This window comes from Hyperolius riggenbachi, chromosome 1, assembly GCF_040937935.1.
Source record: "Hyperolius riggenbachi isolate aHypRig1 chromosome 1, aHypRig1.pri, whole genome shotgun sequence".
Classification (NCBI taxonomy): domain Eukaryota; kingdom Metazoa; phylum Chordata; class Amphibia; order Anura; family Hyperoliidae; genus Hyperolius; species Hyperolius riggenbachi.
Window position 1 is genome coordinate 354,096,668 of NC_090646.1, and position 15,635 is coordinate 354,112,302.

General features: G+C 42.4%; 1 protein-coding gene across 1 annotated transcript in view; it reads left to right on the top strand.

The window, feature by feature from the left end:
• The window catches only part of CPAMD8 (C3 and PZP like alpha-2-macroglobulin domain containing 8), a 174,155-nt gene that overhangs the window by 114,845 nt on the left and 43,675 nt on the right, over positions 1 to 15,635 (top strand). The window contains exons 33-38 of the mRNA XM_068234159.1: positions 3,855 to 4,010; positions 5,091 to 5,153; positions 7,864 to 8,072; positions 9,502 to 9,589; positions 12,590 to 12,664; positions 15,070 to 15,175. Of these exons, the coding sequence (XP_068090260.1) occupies positions 3,855 to 4,010; positions 5,091 to 5,153; positions 7,864 to 8,072; positions 9,502 to 9,589; positions 12,590 to 12,664; positions 15,070 to 15,175 (697 nt within the window). The remainder of the gene's footprint in view (positions 1 to 3,854; positions 4,011 to 5,090; positions 5,154 to 7,863; positions 8,073 to 9,501; positions 9,590 to 12,589; positions 12,665 to 15,069; positions 15,176 to 15,635) is intronic.

Consider the following 15,635-nt stretch of genomic DNA (forward strand, 5'->3'; position numbering starts at 1 on the left):
TTTAACCCCATTCAATTTGTTTTTTACTCAGACAATTACACTGAAATAACCATAATAGGAGTAGTTAATGGTCTCCTGAGTACAAAATCCAAATGCCATTTCTCCATAGCCATTATCCTTGAATTTCTTCTTGAGGCTGACCCTGTTGATCATCTATCACTGTGCACTCTCTCATCTCCAGGAATCATGGGTGTAGCTCATTCTCCACCTGCCTGCCAAGGAGCTTTTTTACAGTCTCCACTTTCCCAGTTATCCCAATTCACCGAGGCCAATGCCTAAGGATGATGTTTAACTTGGAACTTTTAATCAGGCTTCACATTAGTTCCTTAACCACCATCTATCACTTCCACTTTAGAACCTAAAGCTTGGTCATTGTTGGATATTATTTTATCTTGAGTATTGAACGCAGAGTGGACCAGGTCAGCCGCAGGTGAATGAACAGCTTTCTATAAACCAGCATGCTCTGTTTCTGTTTACAAAAACAAGGATCCCTGTTAAAATAATAGATTTTCAGTTGAGGGTTGGCAGTGAAGCCTCTGCACAATCAGACTAAGGCAACACCCAAACAAAATGTTTAACTGTCCTGTTAAGGCCTTCGGGCAAGCTCAAGTCAAAGGAGTCAACCCAAACTAGTGTGGTCACAGTGCCCCTGGTGCACAGAAGACACCTTGCAGCCAACATCCCAGGACTTCATAGGTGAGGTTATAATGTGACCTAGAGGTCCAAAGATGACATAACTGGGAAGAAAGGGGGGCAGAATGACACCTGAGCTGGAGGTGGTCGTGTGGGTGTGTGTATATGAATGAAGGAGTTTCATAACTATTTAAGAAGTAATCTTGAGGCAGAAAGGGAGCTTCCATAAGATCCCAGAAGCTAGACTCCATACGATTCCATGAGATTTCCATAAGCAAGATTCCAGCAGAAAGATTCCATCAGCAGGAATGCAGAGAGCAGACTCCACCAAGCCTCCATCTTGAGGAAAGAAGTAACCATCGTGCTTAAGATTTAGTACCTGCATTTATACACAATTAGTCAGAGTAAATAGGCCTAGAGAAGCACCTTAACTTGTAACGTTGTCTGTACTTTGTTATACTCTCTTTAACTTGGAAAAACAATAAATAGCTTTACTGCAACAAAAGACTGAGATTATAATAAATAGAATAAGAAACCAAGAAGCAGATATATCAGTCATGTTCTGACTTTACTTTTTCAACACCAACCTTTGTGTCATATTAACTATCTATTTTTGTTGCAAGGGTTCCACTTAAGCATTTACATTATGTATGCATGTATTTATATGGAGTCATAAAGAAGATGTCTCTATATTTTTAACATAACCCCTAAAATATGTCTTCAACCTTAGCTGAATAGCATTTATTTGTTTTGCATAAGGCAGTACAAAACTAGCAGACCACCAATTCAAACCATGGTTAGGCTTCTGGAGGAATCAAGATCAAATGCTGAAATGTCAACCGAACGTGTTTTCAGTTGACGTGAATCTATTGTTTATATATTTTAGCCAGAATCTACCTGCATATGGTCGCTTGTAGAAAGTGGTCTGTAAAGCATTTATCTGCTCTTTTCAGGGGTTGGAGGATTTACTGTTATTCTTTGCTGAACACTTTCTGTTTTTGCAGCAACTCATCTGACCGCTTGGACTTTTTCCAAATGATTGCTTAAGTGTTCATGGATGAATGAATAAGAATGTTGAGAAACACAAGCATTACCTCACATATGTAATTTGGTTTGTAGTATCTAGAGTACCTTCTTAAACTACAATGGGCTTGATTCACAAAGCAGTGCTAACCTACTTAGCACGTCTAAAGTCTTTAGACGTGCTAACCAGGGTGCTAAGTAGGTTAGCACCGGATTTCTCAATCAGATCGCGCGTAAAGTTTTGTGCGCGCAAAGTCTTCTGCGCGCGCTAAGTCCCATAGGCTTTAATGGGCATTTCGCACGGAGCGCCCTGCGGTCTGTGCAGTGCGCGCGTAAAGTTTTACGCGTGTAAAGTTTTACGCGCACAAAGTTTTGCGCACGAAAAGCTGGTCTAGACGTGCTAAGGGGGTTTTCACAGGCGTGCTAACAGTTAGCACCGCTTTGTGAATCAAGCCCAATATATTTACATAGTTGCATTGCATAGTTATTTAGATTGAAAACAAATGTGCCCATTAAGTTCAACCACAATGCACCTCAGTTCAGAGGAGAAAAAAACACAATGGCAGAAACTATGTCTCTGACTGGATCTTCCCACAACTAGCAGACATAGCTGTAGTGCAGGGGTAGGGAACCTATGGCTCGGGAGCCACATGTGGATCTTTTGATGGCTGCATCTGGCTCCCATACAAATCAGTAGGGGTTGATTCACTAAGCTACAGTGCTCAAGCAGCGCAGCATAGTGTGGCAGTGCAAGTAACATTTTTAAAGCAGGCACACTACTGCTGTAGCATGCACTACTAACTTACTCACTACCCCAAAACTAACGGCTGCTCCAATTGTCCCACTCTGGACCCTGCCAGGTCCAGTGACTTTTAGGAGGAAATCCCCGCACTTTGAATGGCCCATTAGGCTGCCTGTCACTTGACAAGCAGTCTATTGGGCCAAAGTGCGGAGATCTCATCCTACAAAGTGAACCAACCCCCAAGTCAGCTAGCTAATAGTACAAGCTGTTAGTCGGTAATTCTCCTGCCTGGATCTCTGGAAAATTTCTGATGTTGCTGAAACTCAAGAGAAGCTGAAGACGTGTTTGACATTCGCTGCCCGGCAGATCAACTGTATACACATCACCATGGCAACAGGGACGTGAGCCCTCTGCTGCGCATGCGCACTGTGCCAGTTTGAAACATACAGTATTGTATGGCTCTCACGGAATTAAATTTTAAAATATGTGCCGTATTATGGCTCTCTCAGGCAAGAAGGTTCCTGACCTCTGCTGTAGTGGATACCCTTCAAAATTAGTAAAGTACCCAAGCTCATAATTAGTAAAGTACCCAAAGGCAATTACTACATTTGCCATAACTACTGGTAAGATGTTCTGTATCTTAACCCCTCTTATGGTGAGGAACTCCTTTCTTTGATCAGATTTCTGCAGGGATCTCTCGGAATATTGATCAGGACCACTACTTCTAGCTTTGTATCTTTTGATGTAGTACAAAGCTGTGCGACCTTTATTTACTCACCCCTACCTCCATCCAACCACCCCTTCATGCTCGGTTGCAAAACAGGCTGTGTACGTTATTATTTGCAGTTAAGAATAAAATGAATCCTTCCAGACATCCCAGATTAGGTGAAATTGCTGCTCTATGTGTATAAACCAGTTTGTATCCAACAGGCCAATAGAGGAGGATTAGGTGATAGCCAGTGTAATGCAATTTCTTGCTGAGTGGCAAATGGGGTCTCTCCTATCAACATCTTAGTACAAGCACGTATTTCATCATCGTCAAATATGCCCAACACACAGAGGAGGGGGGTTAAGGGTAACCGGGCACCCCATGCGGTCATGTAGGAAATTCACAATTTGAAGCCAAAAGGCTGCGACCGGTGGGCACTCCCAGATAGGATGATAAAACGAGGGAGCTCTAGACCCACATTTTGGACAGGTATCTTTTGCCGTTGGGTTGTATTTAGCCAGTCTGCTAGGTGTCAGATAGGCCTGATGTATTATATAGAGTTTAGTGGCCCGGTCTTTCAAATTGAATTTTTTACATTTGTTAAAAACATCTAATCATTTCTAGGTACATCAGATACATTTTCAGACAGCCCTGCATATCATAAGTGTCACGTAATTATTATTTTAAACATTTTGCCAAAATCCATCTGTTGATATGGCTTTAAAATATTGTTGTTGTTTCACCTAGGACACATGTGTAGCTCTTCAGGCTCTGGCAGAATATGCAATCCTGTCGTATATTGGTGGCGTTAACCTTACAATATCTTTGGCATCCACCAATTTGGACTATCAGGAGACATTTGAACTGCATAGGCTAAACAAGAAGATTCTGCAGAAAGCTACGGTAAGTTCAGAGCAAAATGCACGTCCCGTAATAAACCAAGCAGTAAGATTAGGGTGATTTTAACTTACCGATTATGGAACATAATGTACTTAAAAAGACCTGGGATTTATTAGTGGCAGAAATGAATAGGACTTCCACTTTTGTAGGAATACAAAACCTCAATTGGGAACCTGATGTGAGTTTTAGTTATCTCTTTCACAACTGCTTCCCAAAAGGGATCATAATCCTTATTATAACTTTTTGTTAAGCCCCATCTACATCATACAATTTTTTGTGTGATTCGATTTGATCCAATCCAACATGTCCGATCGCGATTCGATAGTGTGGTCAATTGTCATTGCAAAACAATGGCAAATCGATCACACTGCCGATTGAATCGAATCGAATCCTGATCGGACATGACGGATTCCAATCGAACAAAAAATTGTATGGTGTAGATGGGGCTTTAGATGTGATTAGAGATGGACTAATCTAAATATGTATGAAAAATCTGTAGTCTTCACATGAGCACACATATTTCTTCATGCATGCTTGTAATAGGCGATTGTAATTTATAGATATGTTTCATTGCTTATCCTTCCACTGTTAGATGAGTATGGTGTTGTTTAGATGAAGTTTTGACTTCAGTTCAGCTGTTACTCTATCATTAGTTTCAATGCAGGTCAATCACCTCAATTTGAAGTAAGGTGCTCACTTTTTCTAGGTATACACAAACATTGTTGTCAGTCTGAGCTTAGATTGAAATCAGAAAGAGACCTACACTGTCTCAGCACACTTGTACTAATGAGAGAACTGCAGTGTATTTTTGGATCGTAGTGACATATATCTATCCAGGGAAAGCGAAAAATCCACACACACACACACACACACACACACACACACACACACGCACACACGCACACACGCACACACGCACACACGCACACACGCACACACGCACACACGCACACACGCACACACACACATTTGCTTCTAAGCTTGGCTTTTCCTGAATTTCCTTGCCATGAAAAAAGCCCCAAATGACTTGTAATCAGTGATAATGATTTCCATAAATAACGTTTCTTATGTTTTTGCATGCAGATTCCCACTATTCCGACCGGATTGTTTGTCAGTGCAAAAGGAGAAGGTTGCTGTTTAATGCAGGTGGGCATAAAAAATGTATAACTAAAAAAAAGGCTTTTGTCAAAATGTTTGGGTCCATATGGATTTACATATAAACAACGAGTGTACTTTTCACTTTTTTTTTTTATTCAATTAGCCCAATTACTCAATACTTCAATGAACTATTTACATGTAATTGTTTTTTTTATATCTATCCTTTAAAGGTTATGTCATGGCAACTCTTCACACCTCCTTTATGAACTGTGGGAAAAGTTAAATGCATTGAAAAAGTGACCACTACGGTTGAGTATCTAAGCCAGTATCTAGACAGAAGCATTGAGGCTAGTCTGGGCAGGCTGAGAATGAAAAGGGCAAAATACTATCATGACAATATTCATATAGGCAGAAACACTTGTGTCAGCTGCTAATTTACAGTAGAATACGGAGCTGCAAGGTTACGTTCAGTGAGATGAGGAACTGGTACATCTGATTGTGCATGAAGCCAGAACTGCTGTCATTACTAGAATGTAAACAATGGCTTAACAGAAAAACACAGTGTCCAACCTGAACAAGAATTTAAAGTTAATGAGAAATATAATTCCATATTACTTAGTCGTTAGATCATTCTGTGTCAAAATGTTCCTTACCTTTATCATTCATGAATACACTCTGCAGAGATCTTATGGTAATTAAGCATAGCAAAAAGTATCATTATTGTTAATACATTTTAGTAACAAAATAACATAATATTTTGTAGCACTCTGCAGTAAAAAGAGAGCAGTAAGTATGTTAGTGTCTACAGTTTTGGGACAGCAGAGGAGAGATAAAGAGAGGGTGCTCAAAATGCTGAGTACTTGCCTTATATTGACAAGCTTAAAGGGATACTGTAGGGGGGTCGGGGGAAAATGAGTTGAACTTACCCGGGGCTTCTAATGGTCCCTCGCAGACATTCTGTGTTGGCGCAGCCATTTACCGATGCTCCGGCCCCGCCTCCAGTTCACTTCTGGAATTTCTGACTTTAAAGTCAGAAAACCACTGCGCCTGCACGCCCGTGTCTTCGCTCCCGCTGATGTCACCAGGAGTGTACTGCGCAGACACAGACCATACTGGGCCTGCGCTGTGCGCTCTTGATGACATCAGCGGGATCGAGGACACGGCAACGCAGGCGCAGTGGTTTTCAGACTTTAAAGTCTGAAATTCCAGAAGTGAACCGGAGGCGGGGCCGGAGCATTGGTGAGTGGCTGCGCCAACACAGGATGTCTGCGGGGGACCGTTAGAAGCCCCGAGTAAGTTTAACTCATTTTCCCCTGACCCCCCTACAGTATTCCTTTAAAGAGAAGGTGGGTTTGTGAAATCCTATTAGGACACAGAGGCATATTCTGTATACAATGACCAGTCTCTGTGCCCTTCTGTAGTGCGTCCAGCCCCCCTCCCCTCGGGGTCTGCTGTCCCCCAATGTAAAGAGCGCCAGGCTAGCGACACGCAGATTGTCGCTAGCCTGTTACTTACCTATGCCCTGCCACTCACCGCCGCTCCCCCGCCTCCTGTATAGCACGGCTCCCCGCCTGTGTCCCTTCCCTCCCCGCCTCCATAAGCTGATTGGAGGAAGCTTACGGAGGCGGGGAGGGAGGGGGACACAGGTGGGGAGCCGCACTGTACAGGAAGAAGGGAAATGGTGGTGAGTGGCAGGGCAGAGGTAAATAACAGGCTAGCGACAATCTGTGCGTCACTAGCCTGTTGCTTTTTATAAATGGGGGACAGCAGAGCCTGGGGAGGAGGGGCTGGATGCACTATGGAAGGACACAGAGGCTGGCTGGTCATTGTATACAGAATATGCCTCTGTGTCCTAATAGGATTTCACAAACCCACCTCGGGTTCTCTTTAAAGTACAACTATCAATAGCCAAGTGTTATAAAGCTACAATGTACAAATAATGTCTAAGAATTATTAATAGCTGTGTAAGCATTTTTCTACTTTGCATGTTAAAAAATAAAGCCAAATGCTGTGTGTTACTTTGTGTGAGTTTTAGCTGCATTGGATCAATCCATTAGCAGAGGTAAGTTTGTTTTATGTGAAATGTAACAGCAGCCAGTGCTGCTCTCTGCACTCCTCAGAAAGGTACAGAGGAAGATGTTTAGCCTTTCTTGGTATGAAGTTTCACAATTAGCAGATAATTTTTACTCATTTTCTGCTTTAGTGGTACAAGGGTTTCAATGCATTCTCCTCAGACACTTCAGCTCTATTTGGGAGCCCAGCATCTTATCTGGACAGCACATGCAGAGAGAGAAAACGAACAGAATGAACACTGGCTAAAGTAAAGTAGACACACAGAGTTAATAGATGTAGGAAGGGTGATATTACAACCTATGCAAATAAGCTGATCCACTGCTCCCAATGCCATCAGTGAATGAAAGGGAGTTTTTGAAAACACTTTTATAACAGGAAAGGAAAAGCAGAGTCAAGCAGGGATAGGTTTACAGCAGTACTTAGGACCACCTAGGCAAGCTATTCCCATATTTAAAAAAAACATGTTTATTGAAAGTTGTCCTTTAACATGTTTTAAGCCTTCACATTTCATGAATACAGACACATTGAAATCCATCCATTGCAGGCCTGAGTTTCAATAGATACATGTTCAGTAAACACTAATAGTCTTGTTTTGTATAATACAGCATGTTTGTTGCCTGATTGAGTTTTTATCACGCTTGTGAAATTCTTGAGCTAGTCCTAATTTAGTCTTATCTCTCTCCAGATCGATGTCCATTACAATGTTCCAGACCCAGTGGCTAAACCGGCCTTCCAGCTTCTGGTGCATCTCAAAGAGCCAAAACCTGGAAGGACTCGTCGCCAAGCAGCACGATCAGAAACACTTCTGAGAGAGAGAGCTCTTCCTGATGATGATGACCCAGGATCTCATCAGGACCATCAGGAATATAAAGTGACACTGGAGGCTTGCACCAGGTATGGCTTCCTTTTTGTTTCATATTTTTCCCTGCTTTTAAAGAGGAGCTGTCAGCCATACAAAAAAAGCATATATAAGTAGATACTGTAAATACTTGTTCTACTTACATAACATATGTATTGCACTGTCCACGTTTTGATTTTACTGATTTTTCTTCAGCAAAAAAAAGAGAAAATCCTCCTTAGCATTTCCCATTTTAACTGTGACTATTTTGAAGCCAATCCTGATGTAATTTCCTCCCTTACTCTCCTCTGCCCGGTTGTGTATGCATTGCCCACCCTCCAATATAGAAAGTGCATTGTCTCAGCATGAGAAATATTAGTCAATCAGAGAGGAACAGATGTGTGGGAAGGGAGAACAGGAGGGAAAGAGGCTTCAGCCAATCAGGCTGCATTAGGTAAGTCTGAGGAGAAGTAGAGAAGCAAAAAGGACAACCCAGCATGCCCTGCAACTTAATTTGTGTGTACCAAATTTTGTGTGTACCAAATAAGAGTTGGGAAAACCGGGTAATTTATCAACAAGAAAAGGGATTTTAACTTTTGGATTGCCTGGTTAGCATCCTTATTACTTATTTATTAGATAAAAATAAAGAATTGATTTTTGATTTTATACCCGACAGTTACACTTTAAGTAGAGTGGGGATGTTAAGTTCATACCTCTACTACTGTTTTAACCCTAATAGGAAGCCTGCGGGTCTTCTCTGTGAATGTGCAGGCTTCCTGACTTCTTCCCCCTCCCTCTGCCACGTGTCATATTGCGGTTCACGTGTGGAGGGGAGGAATAAGCCAGGAAGCCTGTGCATGCGCAGAGAGGACCCGCAGGCTTCTTATTCCGGGTCACAGCACAACTTTACGTCTGAGTCGCAGATCCAATGAAATTGATAGTGGCCAGCCTGGGAGGAGGAGCGATTAGATAAGGGGCCAGTGAGTGTCTCCTCTTTACCAAATAGACGTGGGTATACTTATATGCATGCCCACGGCGTCTGCTCAGGTTTCCTTTAACGCCTTACCAACCAGACATGAATGGGACAACATTTCACAACTGTTTGAGAAATCTTGCTCCTATTCCGGTGTAACAATGATGCTGACGGGCATTCTCTTAGGCTAATATTTCTTTTTTTCTGTGTTACTGCTGGGGCTATTCTCTTCCTGTCCCAGTAAAACCGGGACAATGACAGTTATTCTTTCCTCTCCTGGCTAGTTTTTTTGCTGTCCTTGTCTCCACTAGTGGAATCTACTTCCTTTACCAGTGTGACAGAGATACTGCCAGACGTCCTTCCCTACAATTTCTGTATACATTTGGACTGAGTTTCCATGATAGGAGAGCTTAGAGTAATTACGTTTTACTGGTTGCATAAAGATTACAAACAACATCTACATATGCAGTCCAAGTGAGAAGGATGGATGACCGACCTTTCTTTTTGTCCAGGTGGCTTCATTCAGGTGCTTCTAACATGGCCGTACTGGAGCTTGCGCTGCTTTCAGGCTTCCGAGCGGACATCGAGAGTTTGGAACAGGTAATGCATATCAGTTGTGTTCTGGATCTTTGCTTTTACATGTAAGCCTGCTGAGTACCCCCACTTGCTTTGCTGTAGTTTTCTCTTATATTAATGTAGTATAAAACATGCCTGCAGCCTATTTTCCATCTAATTGCTTTAAATGTTTTTAAATGTTGGTATTTGGGGAATTCAGTAAAGCATGTCCAGAGGAAGACAAATCATTCCTCAGAGCAGCCTCTATCATATGTTCGGAAAGCCTCCAGCTCTCCTGCTGGGTGTAAGGTATTTAATGTGCATTTTAGACAGTGGCATAGCAATAGGGGTTGCAGAGGTAGCCACCGCATTGGGGCCCATGGGGCCCACTCACAACTACATTACTAGCTCTTTATTGGTCCTGTGCTTGTAATAATCACTTCTATAGTTGATTTGAATAGTAGTGATCATTAACACACGGCTTCCCATCCCCTTCTTGCACCTCTGACATTGTGATTTTCCTTGATTGGATTTGGTGCGCCGTATCAATTGTTATGTTTAGCATGCTTGGGGGGCCCCAATGCAAAACTTGCACTGGGGCCCACAGCTTCTTAGCTACGCCACTGATTTTAGAGGAAATATGATGACTGATCTGTTCTGGTGGGAACTGGTTTTATAACTTCCTAGAGGTCTGCATGGTGTCAGACATCTGGATTGAATTGGGTCAGATCAAGCGTCCCTTGAAAATGTCCCCTAGCTGATCAGTTTGAAGAACATAGTTTGTTTAATTTGACTGTAAACAGTAATTGCTCGGTTTACCACATGAAGGTAGACAGAGAATTACCCCTTCTACAGTGCTTAGGCGACATGTAAAATACAAGATAGTCTAACAAGAACTTTACTCAAAGTGAAAAAAATATTTAAAGTGCCATTGCTTACTTTCTGTTAAGGGACAACTGAAGTGAGAAGGATATGGCTGCCCTATTAATTGCCTTTTAAGCAATACCAGTTGCCAGGCAGCCCTGCTGATCCTCTGCCTGTAATACTTTTAGACCCTGAACAAGCATGCATCAGATCAGGTGTTTCTGACATTGTCAGATCCGACAAGATTAGCCACATGCTTGTTTTCTGGTGTGAATCAGACGCTACTGCAGCCAAATGGATCAGCAGGGCTGACAGGCAAGTGGTATTGTTTAACAGGAAATAAATATGGCAGCCTCCATATTCTTCTCACTTCAGTTGTCTTTTAAAGAGAGTCTGAAGTGTAAAAAAAATACTTTTTTTTATTTCAGAATCCTCCGGTCCTTCCTGGAGAAGGCAGAGCTTTGTGCTGTAGTTCTGCCTCCAGTCCATTCAATCACCGCTGATCACTGCCTCTCCACGCCCCTCTCAGTTTTCTTTCACTGAGAGCGGCAGGGAGAGGTGGCTATCAGCGGGGATTGAATGGACTGGAGGCAGAACTACAGCACAAAGCTCTGCCTCCCCCGGGCAGCAAAATCTGCGACTTTGAAAGTGGATTTGAGGGGGATAAAGATCTCCGCGGTTATGCAGGGAATCACAGTGCAGCTGCGCTTGTTCACGAATGGGCCGCACAAACTCTTGGACAAGCCTTTGACAAAAAGGTTTGGGTAATCACAGCACTGCATCAGTGGAGGTGAGGGGGATGGGGGAAGCCTCTGAATTCCCTCCGGCTTCCCTCTACTTAGTTAAGTACGCATTTGGGGCACTTTTTTCCCTTTAGGTATACTTTAAAAATGCTATGAGCTACACTGTTATTGCCGAACCTTGTTTTTGTGCACAAGGGTTGGGAAAAACAATGTGAAATCCTAGGAAATAGGTGATATGTTCAGGTAGCCAAACCCTATGTACAGGTAGCCAAACCCTATGAGCTGTAAATCTACTACTGCTCCTGCCCCAACCCACGTTGATAGATTTTCTTTCTGAACAGTTCAATCATTTTTATCAATTTTCACTGAAAATTGATGCAAGTCATCATCTGACATGTTCAGACATAGACTTCTGGCAGACTCGATCAGAGTGACTGAATTTGCCAGATACTGACTGGTAAAATCTCGAAATATATGGCTACTTTAAAGCAAACCTGTGAGGTCCACATGTTTAAAGGCTTCCCACATCCTCCTCGCTCAGAAGTTTGTGGCTGCTCTCGCATATATGAACCAGCGTGGCTGTACTGAGCTTTGCAGCATTTTCTAATGGTGTGGAGTTTTACCTTAATGCCTATGAAGTGAGGCTCTTTGTGATCAAGTAAAGAAATAGCCTTTGCCCATAAGCACAAACTGACTGTGGTTTGTAATTGTTATATAACAGTTCCGTCCAGACCTGAAGATGTTACAGCACAAGCTTACAGGCGTGGTTAAATCAGGAGGGAGGCAGCATGGTGTCTCCAGAACCCCATGGCACACTGCGTCCTGGGCATTCCACAGTCCAGACGGAGCCCTCTGGAAAGATATATCCGGGAAATGTGTGGGGTTCTCAGCAGGGAGAGGAATTTTCTTTTATTGGCCTCGTTAAGAGTCTTTGGGGCCAGTTAGCAAAATCTTTCAAATTACTTCTGTGCATCAGCTCATGAACTTAAACACATAGCTGTCTGTCACCAGCTATTATTTGGTGCCAGTGACAGAAATACGTTGGTGTATTTACATTTTACCCTTTTTTCATAGTCCTTATATGAGCAAACTGTTGCTTTACACACATTGTAAACAATTATTTCAGGAAAATCTGTATAGGTGGCAAAATGAATGAACTGCACATGAAACATCAAGTCCTGCCATATAAAATCTGTGTTCAAAGCAGAGGAAGTGATAACGGAATTTGTTAAAAGGAACAGTAGATTAGAATAATGTTGCAGGAAATTGAAGAATTGAGCCTTTAATGGTTGCAGTTTCAAAGGGAGGAAACTGAATGCATATTTATTAGGCCCACTGGCTGAGGAAAAGTGGGACCTTTCAATTTCCTTCTTCAGAAATTGCTTCAGTGTGTAACATTTTTTGTATCTCATTGCGCCTCTTTAACTTTCTTTTGCAGTTACTGCTAAACAAGCGGATTGGTCTAAAACGTTACGAGGTTGATGGAAGAAAAGTACTGTTTTATTTCGATGAGGTAAAAACTAATTAAAAAAGTGTTATATGTACTTATAGGGGACCTTCAGCCTAAACAAACATACTGTCATTAAGTTACATTAGTTATGTTAAATAAAATAGATAGGCAATATCATCTCTTACCCACCCTGTTTTAAAAGAACAGGCAAATATTTGTGATTTCATGGGGGCAGCCATCTTTTTGGCTGAAAGGAGGTGACAGGGAGCATGAGACACAGTTCCAACTGTCCTGTATCCTGATTACCCCTCAGAGCTGCGTGCGCTAGGCTTCAAATCTTAAAATTAAAAATAAAAAAAAACAACAAATTTGCGCCAAAACAACAGAAGGAGAACAACAACATAGGAAATCCCATCATGCTTTGCACAGCATCGGGGGAAAAATACCCAGGCAGATTTCTTTAATGGGGCGGAGGTTAGCTTCTGTGCAGCTAAAAATGAGGTTTGGATAAGAAAAACAAAGTTCTGATGCTGTGAAACTGTTAAAGAAACCCCAAGCTTTTTAAGTGCTGCTGAGTAGATTTTTAGTCTGGAGGTTCACTTTAACCACTAAATGACCACGTCAGGCTGATGGGTGTGAATGTGGCGGCAGACCCAGGACCGCTTAACGCCAATTGGCTTCAAGTCCTGAGGTGGGGTTTTGCAGGAGATTGCGAGTGCCTATGCACGTGCAACTCCACTTGAATGACGGAGCTCTGCTCCGCCATCAGTCTACCACTGGCAATCGCCGCTAGGAGACTGTTAGACAGCGAAAACCGCCATCTATTTACTGTATACAGCGCTGCAATCTATGGCAGCGCTGTACTGGGGCCAGCCCAGGGGGTAAAATTCATTTAGGTGCTAAAATGTATGACCAAGCAATAAACCGTTAAAGTTATAAAGTGCTGAATTGTAAAAAATGGCCTGGTCACTAGGGGGGGTATAAGCCTCTGGTCCTCAAGTTAAACTATGTGCCCTGGTGCCCCTAGTGTTTGGCCTCTACCATTCGTCCCAGGACACAGAGAGAGAAGATACAGGGAGGAATGCGGACAGGGGAGTGTATTTGCTGCCTACACCACGCACAGCCTGAGGCCATAGATGGGGAGATCTGGCAGGCTGTGCACACATTTTTTTTAAAAATGTTATGCTGAAATCTATTGAACATCTGTGTAGTGTGTGGAAGGATTCGATCAGATAGAGCTCTCTCTGATCAAATAATGATGTGAGAGGGATGTATTTGTTGGCCACATCGACCAGTGTATGGCCAGCCTTAAGGTGGCCACACTCAATACAATAAAATGATCCGATTTTACGGCAATTCGATAAAAGCGATCGGATCTCCAGAAAAAATCAAAAGCTTTTTTTCATTCTACTGAAAAATCCGATCGGATTTCCCGTGTTTTTTCATTTTTTTTTTTTTTATCGATCCGGAATGCCAGATATTTTTTTTTCAATCTTTCTAAAGATTGTATGGTGTATTAATATACATAACCTAGCAATTTTGTCAGTTTCCAATCATTTTTGTCATAATTGGGGAAAAATTTAACATACGTGTGTGGTACATTGGTCATATTTTTGAAATGTTACAATCAGTCAGAAAAATTAGGCCCGGTTCACATTAGCGTTCCCTGTCCGGATCACCTGATCGGATCCGGACCGTATACTGTACAAACGGAACTTACGTTCCGCATAGCAATGCAAAGGCTATGCGGACGTTCACACGCGTCCGTTCCGTACAGTACGGAGCCGGACCGGATCCGGACTCCGGACACTTTTCCAACATGCGCTATTTTTTGGTCCGGCTCATCCGGCCCACGCATCTGGACCGGAGCCTGACTGCACCATCCGGAAACAGAAAACCAATGGGAAACGGAAGCACAGAACACACTGGCTACAAACACCTGACGTTCTACCCCACTTCCTATGCAGATTCTAGCGGCGATTTTGGATGGGGACACATGGGCAAGCATTTTGGAGTGGAGCAGCAGTGACTTTTAACGTGCTGGAGCTGTTGGCAGTATGTCGGAGGTGGAGGTGAGGCCTATACAGCGAAGGACCTGATTCCACAGGTGCACCTTCTGCTGACCTCCCAGACCCCAACATTTTTATTTATTTCTACTCTCTTTTGCCAAACAGATCCGGATCGCATCCTGATGTACACCTGATGAAACCTGACCGGATCTGGATCAGATCCGGATCAGAACCGTACGGTTCCAATCCGGATCCGATCCGGTCAGGTCATCCGGTCCGTTTGGCAAAGAAATGCAAGTGTGAACGGGGCAATTGCAATTGTTAAATTGAACAGATATTTAAAAAATGTTATGGTGTGTGGCTACCTTTAGGCAGTGCACACATGGGGACCCTAATATTCTATAAGAAAAGGTTTCACATCAGGACACTAAGCTATGCTGAATCTTATTTCTGCTACAGATACCAAGCCAGTGTATGACTTGTGTAAAGATGCAAGCATTCAGGGAATATGTTGTGGGAAAGACTGCACCAGTTCCAGTGAAAATCTATGACTATTACGAACCAAGTAAGTGCTATACAGAACCGGTTTGGGGGGTGTGACCGCATATTTATAGTAGAAATGTTCAAGTTTTACTACAGGGAGCATATCAAATAGCTACCACACAGTACACTTTATGGCTTTCTTTGAACAATATAATTGCTCTTTGTTTATTATTTATTATTATTTGTTTATAAAGCACCAACATATTCCATGGTGCTGTACAAAGTAAGAAACCAACAAGGGGTACAAAACAATACAAACAATTGTGTGCACCAGTATACAAAATACAAACTCGAAACAAAATATAGAATTGGTAAAAGTAACATGATCCATAAAATGTATAAGAAATTGCAAGACACAAAATTAATGATAAATTCCAGGATACAAAAGGGTAAGAGAGCCCTGCCTTTGCAAGCTTACAATCTTATCACCTGCAGACTTTTTTTTCCTGCAAAATTCAGTGCCTGAACAGCTCAACATAACT